Source organism: Paroedura picta, chromosome 2 (assembly GCF_049243985.1).
Source record: "Paroedura picta isolate Pp20150507F chromosome 2, Ppicta_v3.0, whole genome shotgun sequence".
NCBI lineage: Eukaryota > Metazoa > Chordata > Lepidosauria > Squamata > Gekkonidae > Paroedura > Paroedura picta.
Genome location: NC_135370.1, coordinates 122,847,706 through 122,863,600, shown reverse-complemented (window position 1 = coordinate 122,863,600; position 15,895 = coordinate 122,847,706). Strand labels below are relative to the sequence as shown.

The 15,895-nt window shown below is 44.1% G+C and overlaps 1 protein-coding gene across 2 annotated transcripts in view; it reads right to left on the bottom strand.

The window, feature by feature from the left end:
* Positions 1-15,895, bottom strand: part of CREB3L1 (cAMP responsive element binding protein 3 like 1) — a 113,220-nt gene that overhangs the window by 2,035 nt on the left and 95,290 nt on the right. For both annotated transcript variants that reach the window (XM_077322314.1, XM_077322313.1), the window contains exons 6-11: positions 15,602-15,751; positions 11,967-12,025; positions 8,357-8,425; positions 5,449-5,548; positions 3,580-3,700; positions 569-836 (exon numbers count right to left, since the gene is read on the bottom strand). In XM_077322314.1, the coding sequence (XP_077178429.1) occupies positions 569-836; positions 3,580-3,700; positions 5,449-5,548; positions 8,357-8,425; positions 11,967-12,025; positions 15,602-15,751 (767 nt within the window). The remainder of the gene's footprint in view (positions 1-568; positions 837-3,579; positions 3,701-5,448; positions 5,549-8,356; positions 8,426-11,966; positions 12,026-15,601; positions 15,752-15,895) is intronic.

Here is a 15,895-nt window from a genome sequence, read left to right as displayed (position 1 = left end):
ATAACCATCACAAACTGACAACTTTAAGAGTTCCTTAAGAGAGACTAATTCATCATGTTTAAAATTGCATTAATTTACAGTATGTATGTGAAGACCGATTGAATTTTTGTTTTGGAGATTTTGGGAGGCTGATCAGTTTGTGAAAACTGACGTAAAGCAGCAGGGGGTTCCTGTCTAGTGCTGGTAGAAGGGAGCTAGAGTACACCCTGTCCAGCTGGGATTCCCAATCCCCTAAAGGTATAATGACCCCCCAAAATGTTATACCCTCCCCCCCAAAAAAACACCTATTACTGGAAATAACAAATTTGCAGGTAAAAAGCCTAGTCTTGCCCTTGAGTAAATATATGAGTTGTGTTTGGCCTTGTAACCTTCAGGGCCTTCCTCTTGAATCAGACCTTGTGCAGCCTAACCACCAAGACACCAGCCTGTTCTCTCCCCAAGAGTCAGTGTGATGGACAAAAGGCCATCCTGCCCCTGAAAGGAAAACTGTCACTCAGATGTTTTTGTTTGTTGGAAATGGGAACCCTGCTGTCTGTTGGGAAGAGAGGACATTTCTTGCCTTGCTTACCTCTTATGGAATGGCTCTTCAGGGTGAGGGAGAGCTGAGTTGTTTTGGTTCTGGTCTGGACCCTCCAGGTGAGGCTTGTTCAGGTATTTGGCTGTTTCATGGGCCACCGCCAGTGGACTGTGTGCGTGCTCCTGAGGCGGCTGCCATCCTTCACCTTGCCCTTTGTCTACCTCCCAATTTTCAGGACGCTCCACAGAGAGGAAGGAGCTGTAGCTGTCTTCTAAGGAGCCTCCGGGCTCATCGTAGAACAGGAGGCTCCGGGATTGAACTGCAAAAGAGAACTTCATTCAGCACAGGGGACGCATATGGTGATGCTGATGTTGCTCCCACCCTCACCCCCAGTGCTTAGTAATATGGACATACTGCCAAGGAACACAAAAATAAACAGGAGTCCTGTGGTACCTTGAAGGCTTTAAAAAAAAATCCTGCATTCAGAGAGTCCAATATTTTTGCTATTGTGGTTGCCCCCTGCAAAGCCTCTAATCTACCAGGTGTAAGTTTACTGCAGGACTGTGCGTTCTTATCACAGCTTACAGCTATATGGCAGGCAGAAATCCAGCTGCTCAAAGCTTTTAAAACAGCCCACCTGTCTTTTGGGGGAGAGAAGTCGCTTTCAAGGCATTCAATCGGTCTGGTTCCCCAGTGACAGAGAACTAGGCTGTTGTCGGGGGCCAAGACATACATTGCAGTGGCAGTAAAACACACACATATGGCAGACTCTTCATCCTGCAGGGCTTCAGAACAGCCTATGGGGTGGCTGCTTATTATTTATTCATTTTTATTTATCTATTAATTAGGCTTATATACCGCTCCTCCCAGACAAGCCGACTCGGGGCGGTTCACAATAAAACATAATAGTAAATACAACAGTCATTAAAATACAAAATTACATAATCCATACCGCTAGCACAGTTTCCATCATGCCAGCACAAAATCCCAAAACATCACAGATGGCAGCAATCATTCCCATCTCTAATAAGATCCTGAAACACCTCAACACTTCTGTTCCCAGGTGTGAACCACTCCTATCACTGGGTGATGTCTGGCCCAGTGGGCTATGACAGCCCCGGGGGAGGGGGGTACTGATTGCACAGAGATTGGGGGAGGGGAGGATACAATCATATTTCCCCAGTCTGCATCCCGGCCTCAACCAAAAGCCTGGCGGAAGAGCTCCGTCTTGCAGGCCCTGCAGAATCCAGCAAGTTCCGTCCGGGCCCCTAGTTCTTCCAGGAACTCATTCCACCAGGTAGGGGCCAGGACCCAAAATAAACCTAGGTCTAGACCACACCACTTCAAATGGCAGGTAACAGAACACACAGCAGTCCTTCACAAACAACTTCCCACCATATAGTGAGACTGAAGATAGGTCCTAGCCTCGCCTTCTCCCTAGCATTTTAGGTTTATCACCTCGTCTGTTTTGGTGATGACCAAACCTTTGTTTCCAGCTTGTGTGCAAGAGGCACTCATTGGCCCAGAAGAAAGATTTGGACGCAAGTACGGGAGTTGAGTTGAAGTGACAGATATAGCTGCTCAGGGGAAAAGGAAGGCGGAGGACTGTCAACCAGCTGAGGTGACAATCATTGTAGGAGTGCAAGTATCTAGAGTGTTTGAAATCTATTTATGTTTTATAAATTATGTCAGTTTCCCAACTCCCCCTGCCTGCTCTCCAAATTTAGCTTGTTAGCAGGTTGGGAACAGAAAGGGATCTGCTTTCAGAGGTAATAACTCCTGTCAGCCATACTGAACTATGATGAAGACTATAAATCAAATATAACCTTTAGATCTCATTGTGTCCCCATCTCTAAGACCACAAACACAAGCCCTAAAATAGTGAAGAAGTTTACTGAAGATATAAAAACATAAGAAGAGCTCTACTAGATTAGACCAGTGGTCCACCTAATCCAGCATCCTGTCTTACGCAGGATGGCAAACAACAGGGCATAGAGGCCAAGGCCTTCCCAGATGGGATTCAGAAGGTGATTCCTTCTGAATATGGAGGTTCTCTTTAGTCACCATGGCTATCAGGAACTGATATATCACCTATCCTCCATGAATCTGTCTAATCCCTTTTTAACGCTGGCCATCACCAGATCCTCCACATTTTAATCATGCATTGTGTATTTCCTTTTGTCTAATCTATTCTGAATCTACTGGCCATCAATTGCATTAGATGCCCTTGAGTTCTAGTATTTTGAGAGCAAGAAAATACTGTCTACTCAGCCTACCTCATGTACAATTTTATATACCTCTACCATGTGCCCCTTTTAGTTGTCTCTTTTCTCGACTGAAAAATCCCAGATTCTTCGGATTTTCCTCATAGAAAAGAAGAGCTGGTTTTTTTGTACCCCATCTTTTTCTATCCCAAATGGCTTACAATCTCCTCAGAACAGCCACCCTGTGAGGTGGGTGAGGCTGAGAGAGCTCTGAGAGAACTGGAAGAGGCATTGGGCTTATGTGGTTCCTCTTCAACTTCCTCCCCTAACTACAGAGAGATCTGGACAAATGAGCTGAAAGACAATGTATTTACATGAAGTCTGTTTTGGGGTTTCATCTTGCAGGGTGAGAAAGGCCTTCTGGTTGATTTGTTCACTCTTCTTCATCGCAAGGGAAAGCAGTGAGGGGACTGTATAAACCCAAGGCCTACTTTTGCTCTCCCCCAGGTGATGTTTCATTCCCCTGATTACTTCAAGAGGGGATCAAGTGAAGGAGAATTAATCCTTGGAAAGACAAAATGGTCTTTCCACCCTGGCTTAGGACTATGGGAAGAAACATACATCTGTTGTGACAATTTTGAAGGAAAAGCTTGACAAGGAGAAGATAGTAATGGATAATTTTAACTGCATGATGAATCCCCATAAACCACCCGGGCAAAACTGGCTGAGTCATCCTTGGAACAGAAGGATAATGTGTGCCATATTCCAAAAGTGGCAGGCAGGACACAGCAATGACACACTAGATCTGGCCTTTCAAAAGGGATAGAGTAGCAAAGAGTTAGATGACTTTGGACTCACTTTTGCTGGTTGTGTAAATGTCTGGTGTTGGAGCTATTTTTACTGTCTGCGATGTTGCTGAGAACTCTGGGAGACATGGCATTATGGAGCCCAGTACCAGAACAAAGCACAAAACCAGGACCTGTAAATGAGATACCATAGAAATAAGCAGAGGCATACTGATTTGGCACTTGGGGCAGGCAGGGCTTGGTGCCGGAGGGGGGTGGTGGTGACATAGGAGCAGAGGAGAAAGAGGCAAGCGGAGCCAGTTGGGCACCCGACTGGGCTGTTGCTTGACAGTGATGTTTCCCTTGTTGGCGAATTCAAGGAGCCCCCTCATGTGCCCCAAGCGAGTGTTGTGACCTCCCCTCCCAGCTCCCAGGGTCCTTCTGCCATGTCTCCCTCCACAGCCAGGAGGAGAAGCAAGCTCTTGGACAACAGGGCCGGGGTTCTGGACAACAGAGCCTCCCTCCAGCATCCCAGCGGTGGGCAGGTAGGGGGAGACTTGCAAACAATGCTGCCCCACCACTAAACAGCACCCAGGATATGTGTCCTAGTTGCCACACCCTAGATGCACCACTAGAAATCATCAGTGTGGTCAACTAAACAGAAATAACATGGAGGTGTGTGTGTATTCATACAAGGCAATTGAAATAGGAATGTATTGGCTCTTTCATTTCTTGGGCACGTGCCCAATGAGCAATTGTCTTGGAGGGCTGCTGGTCACCAGGAACAAGCTGAACTGAGCCCTAGTGGTCCTGGTGGTGATGCAGGGACCACTGAATTCAGAACTGGCCAAGGGTGGTGACAACTGGAGTAAGCTTGCCCATTGTTTCTTCCTGTACTGCTGGCAGGATGGGCAGAAGTGTCCATCCTGGACCTAGCCATCAGCAGTGCAGAAGGTGACACTGGCTGAGTCTATACACACTGTCCTCATTGTTACTGCTTATCGGTCAGCGGCGTGGTCCTCCAGTGTTGGCAATGCCCCAGGGCTCAACTTGGCCTGTTCCTAAGCCATTTTAACAGTCAGATTTTAACCCCACCTTTTCTTCAACGGTAGCATACATGGTTGTCTCCCCATTTCATTCTAGTATCTGTTCTCTCAGTTCAGTCAGGCTGAGATAGTATAACTAGACCAAGGACACCCTTGCAGCTTCATGGCTGAGGGGAGTTTTTGAGCACAAATTTCCTCCATCGATATATGGTACTCCAACTACTACACCACAGTGATTCCAGTGTAAACATTATATATTTGTGGTGTCACTTTTTAAAAAACAATTCAGAGGCAGTGAATCTGAAGCTCTTTAATAAATAATACAGAAGAACAAAGAACTGAGTTTAATTAAGGTCAGCATGTATAAAGGTATTATTTTTAATCTAGGACCAGTGAATCTGGCTATTATAAATTAGCATTCAGAATGCAATGTCCTTAGATGTATTCACACCTGAAATGAAAAGTCAAATTAACATGCTGTTCTTGCTCTTTAAAAAAGGGGAGAAAGCAACAAAATAGTGCCTCTAATATTGGATCTGTCGTTACAAGATGTGGGTTCACAGTTAGCATTGCTGCCAAATTCCATCCAGCACACAAGTTCAGAAAGTTCTGTACAGTGAAATGTGTTGGATTTTGCAGCCCACTAAATAATCTAAAAGTCGTGACATGTGGAACTATAATTTAAATATGTATGTATGAAGCCATCTGAGGAAAGCATAGCTTCACAAGAGGGAAAATAGCACAGAGAACAGAATAAAGGAAGTTGTGACTACCCAAACTTTACTAGTTATATGAAGTCAGGCAAATATTGCCAATGTGGAATCCCTGAGTGAGTTATATGTAGACATATATGCCAACAATAAGAAAATGACAACAGGAGAATGTGCAGCCCTTACCATCAGGCAGGTTCCTGTTTGTGTGGAAGCCATTTTGTATGGCCTAGAAACTTTCCCTGCAACCAGGGCTTGTAGCTTCTGAAGTTGTTGGAGCAGAGTCCTATGAAAGAAGTTGACATTTAAAGAGAAAATATGTATTTGAGCTTTTAAAATGTTCTTGAAAAATAGTAGTACACTACAAACTCAGAAAATAATATCTTCATTGTTACCTTCCCATGCATACTGTACGCATTGAATGGTTTAAGAGAAATGCTGAAGATGCTGAATCTCATTTGTTTATCATGTGAGAATTAACATGAGAGGAGTTAGTAATCTTCAGTAGTGGGTTAAATGCTTAATGTAATTCTTGATCTAATGTAATGGCAAACTTTCACTAGGTCACAAGTTTCATTCTGGCTTTCCTTATTGAAGACTTATGATAAAAGGATAATGCAAGCAGTTTGGGGATACGATCATACTGAATCACAGCTTATTGGGATGCTTAGGGCTATGAGCAGTTTCAAAATAACTACTCTGAAGCGTGAAGAACAGCCCTGCAATATCCTCAAGGGAGAAAGGGGGAGCAAGATTCCGTTGCCATAGCTTCTAAACAAAAGCTCCATTGGAAAGAAGGGTCTGCAACTAAGAAGCTGTCCAGCAGGTGGCAGGCGTCGACCACCAACCAAGCTCACTAAAAAGAATAGAGCATCTGACATGGCCAGGGTCTCTAGAGAGCAGCATCTAACCGGAAAGACAAGGTCAGAACCTGCTGATTGGCGATCAGAGGAAATGACTGTGACAATGAGCCTCAGAGGGGAGGCCAGGAGGGCAACGCTCCCCACCCCAGAAGCTCCAACACAAGGTCAAGAGAGCTGTCAAGGTTAAGTGAGGATATTGGTTCTGGCTAACAAGGTCACCGATTATAGTTTCCCATCTTTGGCTGAAGTCTTGTTGATTAATGGAATCTCTGCATGCAGCTGGCAGAACTTGAGAAGGGAGCATCCCAGGCTGAATTCGCAAGAACATGAAGCAAACAGATTTGGATGCTTCCACAGAGGTTAATCAGAAGGACTTTAATCCTGTACTGCTCACACATGCTTTAAGAACAGCAATACAGAATGCTCCCCCCCCCGATTATATTCACAGAGGTCATATAAACTTATTTTAGGGTTTTTCTTGGAACGGCCTCCTACAGGGCATACTCTCTCTGGTTATTTGAGGCATGCTGGGAAGGAGAACGGGACCAGCTCTTGTAATATACACAAAGATGGCACAAGAATACTCTAGAACATTACTACTCTTTAAAAAGGATTCTGTACTCTTGGCCTTCCTTGCCCTAATTCCTCTTAGCACAAACCATGCAGAAGTTGTATTACACTGTCAAAGTGCACGTGCTCCTTCAAAGTAGCTATTTGTGTGGATTTGGCCTACAAACATGCATGAAAAGAGCTGAATTAGAGTTTCAAGATCAAGAGCACAGAAAAAGGATATGAAAGTGAGATCTCTTTGCACATGTTTTATCAGATGACACTTTTTTGGCCTTTCATGGGAGACTGGGCAAACTCCTATTCCTTCCTGCTGTTTTCCTACATTGCTACACTGGATATTTGTTCTCTCCAAATCCATCATAGGAGTAACAGGCTGAGATTCTGCAGAATGAGGACAATGGCCCCATCATGGAGTCTGCAGGCAGATGGCTGAGCTCATGGCAAAAAGGCACAGATAAAGAGGGAGCAGGCTCTAAATAGAGCCTGACCAGCTGGCCCATTCACAAGAGGCAGAAATGCCCATCTTGGACCTAGCCAGCAGCAGTGCAGAAGGTGGCACTGGCTGAGCCTATGCACACTGTCCTCATTGTCATTGCTGATCAGTCAGCAGAGTGATCCTTCCTTTTGCTAACACATCTGCCATAGGAATCCCCTTATCAGCTCTTTCCTAGGCTTTGTGCCACTAGACAGACCTTGAGAACATAGAAGACGGCCTGGGTCAGCCCCTGTTATTTAGAGTCCAGAGACCAAAGCTACACTGACTCAGTTCAAAGGGCCTGGGAGCCAGCACAATATGCCCAAGATGTTCTTACGCCACAATAAAAACGTTAGTGTTTAAGATGTCACACAAATATTTTTTGTTATTTTCCCATCATTTCCTATAGGAACTCTCTGGTTCAGAAGGGCTCCCAGATATAACACTTAAGATTGTTTTTTAGACAAATAAATTTTCCACAAGTGACATTTAGTGAAGAAGTCAGGATGAACTTGTTTGCTCACTAGCTTATAAAACACTTCTGTGCTTGACTATTTATTTATTTATCAATTTAACATATGGCATGTGAGGGATGTAGCCAGGAGATCCTAAGATTGGCTGGCAGGCAAGAGACATTTGGAGGTGGTCTGCCATTGCCTGCCCCATGTCACAACCCTAGTACTCTTTGGAGGTCGCCCTTCTAAGTGATAACCAGGGCTGACTCTGCTTAGCATCTGAGATTTGATGGGATTGGGCTGGCCAGGGTTAAATAAATAATAAGCAGTTCAGCTGCTAGCCTGATCAGCTCTGGACTACTGGGCTACAGATGGAGGTCCAGACTCTTGACATAAGAAGGAAACTCTCAGTTTAGCAGTGCTCTGGGGATAGCAAATTTGGGGGAAATGTATCAGGAGTGGGATTGGAGCAAGTCTGTCTATCCTCCCTCAACATCTCTTTAACAAAGGTTCCTTCCTGGCTATCCCCATACAAACATTCCTCCACTTGCTCACCAAACCCAGCTGAATTGGTAGTACTATTGGAGGAAACCAGGGCCTGCAGAGCAACCCAAAGCCTGTCAAGAAGTAGATGAAGGTTTTCTTCCCTCCTCCTTTTGTTTCCAGCACAACCCTGACCTCCCCGCTTGGCAACATCCCTCAGCCAAAGATCAAATGAAGGTTCTCCTCACCTATTTGCATTTTCCAAAGTCTCCACTTTTTTCCACAGTTCATTGTTCTCAGATGTATAAGTTTCAACCCTGAAGAAATTAAAAAGAAGTCACATTTACAAAAAAAGTAAACCTCCAGGACTGGCTCCAAAACTTCACTGTGATTGCTGGAAGACTGAGAACATACTTAGGTTCCTGTGTCAGCTGTTTGCGTGTAGCTTTGTTTGAGGGCTGAAGATATCCCTTTTTTGTATTTATTTGGCCCAATGCTATCCAGTAAGCATCATGGCTCAAGAACTTCTCTCATGTCAAACTGGAGTAATCTGACCTCAACACAACAATGATTCACCAGTTTAACTACATGTCAAATGCAAAGTTCTGTAAATGAAGCTTCCAGAATATCATTTTAACCACATGCAGCAGGTCCTGATTTTAAGTGGGATTACAGTGCAAGGGAGGGGGATTTGAAGTCGTCCTTCCCACCATTTGCCCAGTATGAAATAGCTCCATGAAGCCTGTGTTGGCTCTGTTGGAGAAACAGAATTACTAACAAAGGTGTCTGTATGTGTCCCCGGCTGTGCAAAACAGCAACTTCCTGGGCCATGTCATTTCCCAAGGCTTAAAGTCTTATGATCCCAAATGATGCTCACCACCACATGTGATTTAAAACACACACACACACTGGAAAGTCTGAATCTCATAGTATCTTATGCAATTGACAGGAGCAATGAGACACCTGTGGTAAGTCCAGCATTTTTAATAAGAAACTGGAGAACACAGATGTCTTATACTCACCAATAAATTCCAGTCATGGGAACAGGAAAGAAGGAGCTGAGCTGTAACATCTCTGCATTTCCCTCCATTGTTACTCCAAAAGAGTTAAACAGGTTTGGGGATAATTTCCCTTCCTTCATATTAATTTTGTCACTTATATAATAGTTACACAATCTTAACATGATTTTTAACTATATTATTAGAAATTCATCATTTCATGCATTTATTTATTACATTTATATGCTACTCTATAGGGGACGAATAATCCTCATTTTTACAGCCCAGCTCTTTAGTTCCTTTTCCCATGAATGGAATCTTTATTTATTGATTGGTTGATTATTAATTAATTATATTTCTATACTTCCTCCCTTCTTGCTCAGGGCGGTTTATATAAAACATAGAGGATGTACATCATAATTCACGAAATTGAAAAAACCAATAGTAACAATGGTTTCAACTGGTGATAAGTGTCTATAACATTTCATCTAACATTTCCATATAATGATTCCAGTAACAGCATTAACTTGCTGACTATATTAACTATGATTTTATAGGTAGACCAGTTTGGGATTCAGTATATAGACAGAGGTTTTCTGGGGACCCAATAGATGCTGTTGCTTTGGTCGACCTCAACCAAATGCCTGGCAGAAGAGCTGCATTTTGTAGCCCTTGCAGAACTGTGGAAGTTCAGACAGGGCTCTGATCTCCTCTGGGAGCTCAATCCACTAGCTGGGGCCAAGACAGAGAAGGCCCTGGCCCTGGTTGAGGTCCAATGTGCTTCTCTGGGTCCAGGGATCACCAGCCAGTTGGAGGTCATGGAGCATAGAGCTCTTTGAATCTGAAATTCCTTTATCACTAGTCAATAGGAAGTAATGGCTGCTATAGGTTGATCCTGTACTGAGCAGGGGTTGGATTAGATGGCCTGTATGGCCCCTTTCAATTCTATGATTCTCTAAGTGACCTCAAGAGATCATTTTGTTGCTCCTCTTCCATTCAGCTGGGTTGAGTGCACCTGAAATAGCAGCCCATTGAGGCATTTGTTCAGCCTGCCCTTAACGAGCTCTGGTGAGGGGCTCTCCAGTGATGGACTCTTAAATGGTTTTTTTCCAAAGACTCTGCCACCATATTGGAAACTTCTGTCTAATATGCAACCTCAATCTTCTAGCTGTCCTTTGAACCCATTCTTTCATGACTCTCTGTAGCAGAAATGGGAAAAGTGATTCCATCGTCCTTAAGGCAACCTTCACATAGCCTGTCTATTAGGCACAACAAAATTAGAGTCCAGTAGGACCTTTAAGACCAACAAAGATTTATTTAGGAACAGATCAACATAGCCAGAAGGATACCACGAGAAAACCTGTTGGAAGACAGACCCCAAAGAGAAAATAACAGAACACCACTAGTGGTTACATATAGCTCTCAACTCAAGACAGTATAAGACATCATCAGTGAGTTACAACCTCTACTGGATAATGACAGTTCTCTTTCCCATGTACTGGGGGGGGACCTTTTCTTGCACACAGTCAGCCCCCCAATCTCAAACAACTCCTCACCCACAACAATGCAGCATCTAATGTGAACATGGACACTGGTACTAAAGCTTGCAACAAATGCAGATGCCAACTTTGCTGCCATATACACTCCAATGCCACAATCACTGGACCCAACAACATCACCTACATCATCAAAGGATTATTCACTTGCTCATCTTCTAACATTATATATGCCACCAAATGCCAACAATGTCCCTCTGTTCTCTACATAGGGCAAACAGGTCAAACCCTCCGCCAAAGAATTAATGGACACAAGTCTGACATAAAAAACATGCAAGTTATTACAACACTCAAAGCAATGGCATTCCCTGGACTCAACAAGGACATAGGTTTTTTTATCTCACTATGCATGCTAACCTTGTTCAACTCTTGTGCCCACATTCCTTACAATCCTTTTAAAATGATTCTATTTGTGACTCTACTGTGATGTTAGTAATATATAATGTAATCTTGAATTTAACTCTCTGGTCTCAGGACAAGACAGTTGCCAGCTCAGCTTGTTACTTGCAGGGATGTTCTCACATTTGGGTGGAAATGGATGAGGCCAGCAACAACTGGCGAAATGACAACCATTAATTACTAACACAGATAGTTTTATTTCTCTAATGTTTTTGTGAACTACAACTGAACTCAAGGGGACTGATTGGCTATTTTTTGCAAAGAATCATATGGCATCATATGGCTACATTTAGATGTTGTGACACAGTTTACTAATTTACCATAATTAGCTTTTGCCTTATATTTCCACTGTTATAATGGTAGTTCCTTAGTCTGAGGAAGAGCGCATGAATTCGAAAGCTCACGCCTTGAATAAATCTTTGTTGGTCTTAAAGGTGCCACTGGACTCTAACGTTGTTGTGCTACTTCAGACCAACACAACTACCCACATGAATCAGTCCATTAGACAATTAAACATATAATCTACCCATGACGAACCACAACCTTTGGCACATGGCAACCTGTTATGCTTCAGTTGTTCCTTAACTGGGCTAGAGCAAAACTATGCCATGAGGACAAAACTGGGGGGGGGGGGATGCAGGGAGGGTCAACAAGATTTGGCAGGCTTGATGGATGAACTATGTAAATGGATAGCTAGGGTACTCATGGAATGACCTTCTCATATGATCTCAAATATACAAGTAGGGGCTCTTCTGTTAGACAGTAATCAGGTCATCAAGGATGATACTTGGTAGGGGTGTGTGAAATTTACAAGCATCTCAATAAGAGCCTAGTGGTCATTGTTATCCAATGAAACCAGTTTACATTGACTGAGTCAGGGTGTTCAGACAGAAGAACACACATACTTTTTCTCTAGACACTCCACATATTCTTTCTTCTTTCTCCGACTCTCTTGTGCAGAAATCTGAGGAATGAGGAGATCAAGGATTAGCACTGGGACATGCTTAAAAATACTTTCCACACTGTAAGTCAGAGATGTGTTTTCTGCCATTACACACTTCTCAGGACCCTTTCATATATGCCAGTAAGCATGAGCTGCCCCATCTGCAGTTCTTCTGCACTGCTTGTGAAAGGAGCTCTCACACCACCCTGCAGGGAGTTGCGCTAGAAGAACCCTAGACCGGCCTGTCCATGCTTGAGGCAGTGAAATGCTGACCACCCACACAAGCTAGAAGGGTGCATAGCTCAGTGACAGCTCACAGGTTTTGCGTGCATAAGATTCCACAGTCAACGCACAACATATCAAGTGAGACTCTGCTTAAAGTTCCAGAAGCTGCATTCAGTCAGAGTACAGGAAATTAGTTTAGACAGATCAAAGATCTATTGGTAGAAATTCAATAACCCTCTCCTTTGGGAACGTCTCATGCTTCAGTGATTGAGCACTTTTCAAACTTCTACAATCTCCAGATTAAAAAAAAAATTGGATAAAACTGGGCTAGGTAGATTTAAGGTTTGACTCAGTATATGGCAAGTTCAGAAGTTGGATATGTCAAAGCATATTAAAAACAGACATTCTATAGGATTGGCATCCAAAATGTTCCTGACACTAGCACCAGCTTTGTGAGGATCTGTTCATGTACCATTTTTTAACAATTCTATGCAGGCAAATCATGTTGTACATTATGATCAGGCTGTGTCAGCTTAAATCCAATTAAACATGCAGTTTTCCATAACTGGCGGAATCATTTAGGCCCGATGGAATCTTGTCTTAGAGGCTATTTCTGAATCACAGTTGGTGACTAATCACATTGTAGACTCACAATATAAGAATCCACATTTAATAGGGATCCACAGTTAAAGTGGCTTGCAATCGCCTTCCCTTCCTCTCACTAGACTACCATTCAACTTGTATTCAGAAATCAAGTTCCTCGGAAGCATTTTTGGTGGGTTAATTTATCACATTAATAATATATTAGAAGAGTTGGCTTTTATACCCTACTTTTCGTTACCCAGAGGAGTCTCAAAGTGACCTCCCTCCCTCTCCCCACAACAGATGCCCTGTGAGGTAAGCGAGGCTGAGGGAACTTTCACAGAACTGCTCTGTGAGAACAGTTCTAACAGGGACTGTTACTGTCCCAAGGTCACCCAGCTGGCTGCATGCAGAGGAGAGGGGAGTCAAACTTGGCACGCCAGATCAGAGGCTTGCCACTCTTAATCACTACATCAAGACGGCGAATGGGGTGAATGGATGGGAAATGCTGTCAGGTTTTCTACATTCTGCAGCCACAATGTCCACATGTGGAAATTATGCAAGCTATCACCTAAAATTATGCTAGGGGTCCTCCGTGGGGTGCATGTGAACACCCTGATGCCTGACACCTTTCCTGGTGTCTTCCAAGTGTTTTTAGAAAGTGGGTGGGGACAGGAGGGGCTTCTCATTGGCCACTGAAGGTCTGTTTGGCTGTGCAGATTTTCTAAAATTGTTTCCACAGCAGTAGCACAAGAAACTTCACTGGGCAGATTGTGAGTGAGAGGGCAGGAAAGGTTGTGTCGGTGCTTGGCTCTTGTGGCCCTTTCTTGCATACCCTGGAAAATGCTGATTGCCACTTTGGGGTCAGAGGGCAAATTTCCTCTAGGCCAGCCTGACCAGGGATTCTGATTTTCAGGGAGGGGCATCCTCTGGGCATGGAACTGAGGTCACTGTAGGTGGGCAGATAGCTGTGCGACCTGTATTGTGTAGGATAGCGATCCCCAACCTGTGGGCCGTGGATCACATGTGGTCCTTCGACTAATTGAAGGTGGGCCCCGAAGGACGCCTTCTCCCCCCCACCCCCCGGCCCTTTACTTCATCCCCCCAGCCCTTTACAACACACTTCATTGTTGTGGCGTGTCTGTATCTTATTTTGAAGGGATGTTTAAACATTACCATAGCGATCAGAGAGCGCTAGGGCAGTGGTTGAGAGTAGAGGAGTAAACTACCCCCCCCCACCGGGCCTCAGTAAAAGGCGTTGAGTGGTCCCCGGTGATAAAAAGGTTGGGGACCACTGGTGTAGGAGATTGGACTAGATGACCCTGGAGGCCCTCCAGCTCTATGATTCTATGATTCACTGTATGACCAAAGGTAAGCTGCATGTATAAGGTCGGAAGAAGTGGGGGTGCCAAGCCATCAATGAGCTGGCCAACTCGGGGCCTTACCAGGAACTGACATCATCATGTCAGCAATGTCTGGGTGATGCTCTAGTATTTGGGCAATTTGTGCTTCTATGGCAAAGCTGTTTTTATATCAGAGTTTGTGCCCAAATACCAGTGTGTGACTTCACTTTCTGTGCAACACCAGTGGCGTGACCTGGGCCTTCTTCCTTCTCCTTACTGCATCCCTTACTGGTTGTGAAGAGGGACCTGGCAACTCTGTGTGTATACAAGATAATATTTTAAACACTATTTAAAATACTCATTTTAAACGGCAGCCTGTCAAACTGAACTTCTTCCTGTCATGCTGAAAAGTTAGAGTTATGCATGAGCTCACTCTCTGACACTTTGTGGTTGGCTCTGCGTCCTGTGGCAGCCATTCTGTAGTTGTGTCTACTATTCTGTGCCAGAATTCCAAAGGTGCCCACCGGCTCAGTAAGATTAGGGATCCCTGAATTATTCAAATACGTATGAATGCTCTTGGATTTCTCTAACTCGAGAACTCCAAGCTTAAATATACCATGGTTTAGAATTCTTGGTGGGGACTGAGCAGATTACAAGGAATGAATAAACAAAGATCTGAGGGAGGGGAAAGGGTGCCAGGGAGGGCTTCCTGGCCCATAGGTGAGTGCAGAGGTGGAGGGCTGGCTCCATTCCCCCATGGGCCAGAGAGAGCATCTGGGAGGGCTGTCTGCCACCACCTCTCCCAGGTTCACCTGGCGCGAAAAGCCCTGGTCAGCCTGGGAGACTCTGTGCCAGGCCTTCCCCCCCTCTCCCCTCTTTCTTTTCTGCCTCTTTCTGCGTCTCTCCTTCTATATCTCTGTCTTTTTCTCCCTCTCTATCTATATTCGTCTCTCTGTTCTTCTCTCTCTCTTTCTCTGTTTCTAACTTTTCTTCTACCTATACTTCTTGCTCTCACTCGCTTTTCCCTCTCTCTTTTCTTATCTCTCTCTTCCTTCCTTTCTCTTTTTATATCATCTTTCTCTCTCACTCTCCTTCTTTCCACCTCTCTCTTTTGCTATTTCTCCACCTCCACCCATACTAGCACCCATTGTATCGGCTATAACGGCCTTTAATTCTAGTACAAAAATAAGTAAGTAAGTACATATGTACATACGTACATGAATGAATGAATGAATGAATGCATGAATGAAGGGATGGCTTTGATATTTCTAGAGTTCTATATATTCCTGTAAGTTCTAGTTTCTTCCTCACATTTATGACTGCATCCAAGGCCTAATTGCACAAAGATTTAATGACAGCAGATATAAGAGGTAAAAAGTGAGAATTCCGTGATCCCATGAGTCACACATGCATATGAGTTATTCTCCTACACAATGAACTCACAGACCTTGTTCTTGATCTTCCGCCTGACTCTCTTCAATGCTTTCTCTTCTGCTTTGGTGAGAGGCAGCTTGGTTGGGATAGGATAACCCTCAGCAATAAGGGTACGTTTCTCCTCCTCAGTAAGGAGGAGCGGTCCTGATGTCCCTTGTAACTTCTGCCAGGGAGAAGAAGAAAGGAGCAGTGTTTTGAGAATTTATGCAAGATACTTGCCTTTGTGAAAAATAATCTAGCCCAAGGTTTTCTTTGCAACCACCAGAATACATAGGATATGAAGTGAGAAAGAGGAGAGGAGAACCCT